This window comes from Helicoverpa zea, chromosome 7, assembly GCF_022581195.2.
Source record: "Helicoverpa zea isolate HzStark_Cry1AcR chromosome 7, ilHelZeax1.1, whole genome shotgun sequence".
Taxonomy (NCBI): domain Eukaryota; kingdom Metazoa; phylum Arthropoda; class Insecta; order Lepidoptera; family Noctuidae; genus Helicoverpa; species Helicoverpa zea.
The window spans coordinates 9146160-9149501 of NC_061458.1; the positions used below are offsets into that span (position 1 = coordinate 9146160).

At 34.0% G+C, this 3342-nt stretch overlaps 1 protein-coding gene across 1 annotated transcript; it reads right to left on the bottom strand.

Moving 5' to 3' along the window:
* Positions 1 to 1194: 1194 nt before the first annotated feature.
* On the bottom strand, positions 1195 to 3124 carry LOC124631953 (bombyxin-related peptide A). The gene is made up of 2 exons (XM_047166597.1): positions 2971 to 3124; positions 1195 to 1384 (listed from the first exon to the last, which is right to left on the bottom strand). Exons 1-2 carry the CDS (start codon positions 3122 to 3124, stop codon positions 1224 to 1226), a joined length of 315 nt encoding a protein of 104 aa, XP_047022553.1. The 3' UTR covers positions 1195 to 1223.
* Positions 3125 to 3342: the final 218 nt, after the last annotated feature.

A 3342-nucleotide genomic window follows, 5' to 3' on the forward strand; every position in this document is an offset into this window, starting at 1 on the left:
CAGCGTTTGATAGATAGGAATATAAATTAAAATGTAATATAATATAATCTGTTTTATTGAATACTTGCTCTTGTAACAGATTATGACCTGCTATTCTAAATAGGGATTTGGTTTTCTATCTATCTACCTAATGTTTCAAAGGCACAAGTATGCTTAACAAAGTCAAGCACAAAAAAAAAGTACATAACTTGAACTTTATGTTCAAGAGCAGAGAGTTCACATTAGCATTAAAAGTTGACGAGTACTGGGAATATTTGACGAGTATCCGTACAAATCAGACGACTATTGGTACAAATCGCCCTTTTTTTACTTTTGCCTTAATAAGTACATAAACCCATGAAAATGATTAAAAAAACATTAATTACTTAGAATAACGAATAAATACTCTATCACGTCATGCAAAAATTTTCATTTTATATTGAATATTTAACACACAGTAGCGCTTCAAAGTCGGTGATTTCCGAAATCCGACGAGTATTGGTACGTTTACCTTAAACAGGCCTTTCTGACAGCATTCCGTGTTTTCTGCTTGATTTTATTCATAAACCTAAAAAATAAGCCTTTGATAGCATTTATTTAGGTATCAATTATTCATAATGGCTACCCATACCCATATGTTTCGATTTTCAAATATTTGTTTTACAATGTAACATCTTTTCGATACTTCATTACTGGCTAGAACAAAAAATAAAAACATGTACATAGCAAGCAGGCTTTATACCTTCATATTTATCAATATTGATATTCCCTATTCAAACATTGGTTGTTTTTCCACCGTCCGGAACACAATAGCTCTCCTTTATACCTCTGATTTGTATTCCCTCCCACGTAGATTGGAAATTAAAAACGTAAAATGTACACTAATTTCAATGGACATTGAAAAGCTTGTTTCTCTTTTCTTATATATTTTTATTTTAATTCAAAATGTACAAATAGTGTGTTATTCAATAATTTTCTCAGTCATTTCGAAAAAAACCTGTTAAGGTTTTAGTACAATGTACCTATGAGTATACAAACATTTATGTGGACTAGTTACTTATGCTCTTACGATAAATAAATTGGTACAAAAATATTAGATTCGAGGGCGTTCAAAATGAGACCTTATCGAAATATGATTTTTGCAGCTATATAATAATATCAGCTAGTTCACTGATATCACTTTAGAGATAGGATGGCAAAAAGTGTCTCATTTTAAAAGCGCTGGAATAAAAGCTTTTGTTCGTCTAGCAGTACTTCAGAATAACATCAGTGGTGCAAGGTTTGAGGCAGCATTCATCAGCCAGACCACCTCTCTTGTATCGCGACCAGTTGGCAGACAAACTTCCTCGACGACCAGTCCAGGGCCAGTCAATCTCATTCGCTTTATCTCCAGGGAAGAAATCAGCTGAATAGAAAAAAAAAGTTACTTACAACAAAAACAGCATATATCCTTCTTAGTTATAGGTGAACTGCCAGGATAACACTTTAAAAGTAAACAAATATTCTTAATATAAAATTAGGGGTCTATGTTTTTGAAAAAAGAACCCTCGGACCGTGACGATGAATATTCTTACACTGTTGTGTTATGCATCTAGTTGAATAAACATGACCTACCGAAAATTTCAAGGGCTTTCAAATACCTTCCTTGATTTTTGGAGAGTGAATTTCCTTAGTTGGTTTATCTAGGTCAAGTTAAGATTGTTTTTTTTGAATTGTTTCGTAAAACTCGGTTTATTGGGTCCAGAAAAGGCTTATGTTTAACTGATCACCAGATATAGTAACAAATAGCAGACAAAAATAGTAAATGATCACCAAAATGAAACTCGCATTTTAATGTAAAACTATCACCAAAGTTTTAACACTTTGCTATCCTATTTAAGTGAAATTACTCCAAAATAAATCATGCGTAAGCCAAAAATAGTAAACGATCACCAAAATTAAACCACCATTTTAAAGTAAGATTACAACCAAAGTTTTTAAATTCTGCTATCCTATTTAAGCAAAATGAGTCCAAATAAATCATTGTTATCCCAAAAGTAGTAAATGATCACCAGCGATTTAATATAAAATGATAATCAAAGTTTTTACATCTTGCTATCCTGTTTAAGTAAACTGACTCCAAAAAAATAAGTTCGGCCTGATACAATAAATGTAATAACATTATGGGGACCCTTTTCCTGCACTAGGGTGGAAAATTGTCTATTGCATGCCTCTAAACAGTGCGATAAGAGTGTGTTTTCGAGGGAGTGTATTGAGAAACACATTCTTCTTTTTCTTTCTCCTGCCCTGTTCTCAATTTTACTTGGGGTCGGCGCAATATGTCATTTTCTTCCATTTTCCCCTGTCACTCGTCATACTGACACTCACGCATGCATTGCAAGCCGGACACATAACTTAATATGGCATCATAATACTTTATTTGGTAATAAGCCTACATTTTATGGCAATCACAGTGACTTATTTAGGCAAAAATAATACATTAATTTGGTCGTCAAGAGTTGGTGATCATTTACTAAATTTGGTGGTCGAATACAATTTAAAGTGAAGTCGTGACTAAAATAGCTGGTACTATTACATTTTTAGACTTTATTTTTCTGGTGTTCAGTAGATATTTCTGGTTACAAAACTTAGGGTATCAAAGCATTTTATGGTGGTCATTATATTTGTTCCCTCCAGAAAATTATAAAATTGTCGTGACTTTCAACTTTGACTAAAACGACATAGTAGATAGCATAAAGAGAAAAGTGCAAAAATAAAATCTATTTTCGCATTTTTCCAACTTTAATGCTTTATAAACTGGCTTTCAGTATTTCGGTATTTATCGCCCAAATACAGTCTATAAAGAAAATGTCTTGGTTTTAAACTAACATTTCAACGCCTTAACTAGAATGACGACCGTCATTCATTCATTTGCAATATTTACGTATCCTATCAGAGGCGCCTAAACACTAAAATAATTGTATTCATATGAACAGAAAAATGTATACAAACTTGTCATAATCCTATTCCTCTTGTCGACATAGTCGGACCCATAACACAGGAGCGCCCGTGTGTTCGCCAACTGTCTACCGCAGAGGATGACTGGCGTCTGGTCGGCAGCCACGTAGGATAAGGCCAGGAGACAGGACATGATGATCAGCTTCATGATTCTGGCTGGTTTTAAGATATGTTATTACAAGAACAACTGTATTCATCTTTACAACAATAACGCATGTGTTAGAGGATGGTGTTGGGAAGTCGTTTTGGGGACTGTGCATTTTTATGTTCAAACAGCTGACGTCTATGACTAGCGTCTGGTTGGTTAGCATCCACGTAGGATAAGGCCATGATGATAAGCTTCATGGGTCTGGCCGGATTTTAGAT

What these genes read in the sequence shown, in the direction of transcription:
- LOC124631953 (XM_047166597.1), bottom strand. Translation starts at nt 3,124, where the DNA reads ATGAAGCTGATCATCATGTCCTGTCTCCTGGCCTTATCCTACGTGGCT. An exon ending in GAGGAATAGGATTATGACAA is followed by an intron (nt 1,385 to 2,970) that starts GTTTGTATACAT and finishes TTTTCTATTCAG; the next exon opens with CTGATTTCTTCCCTGGAGAT.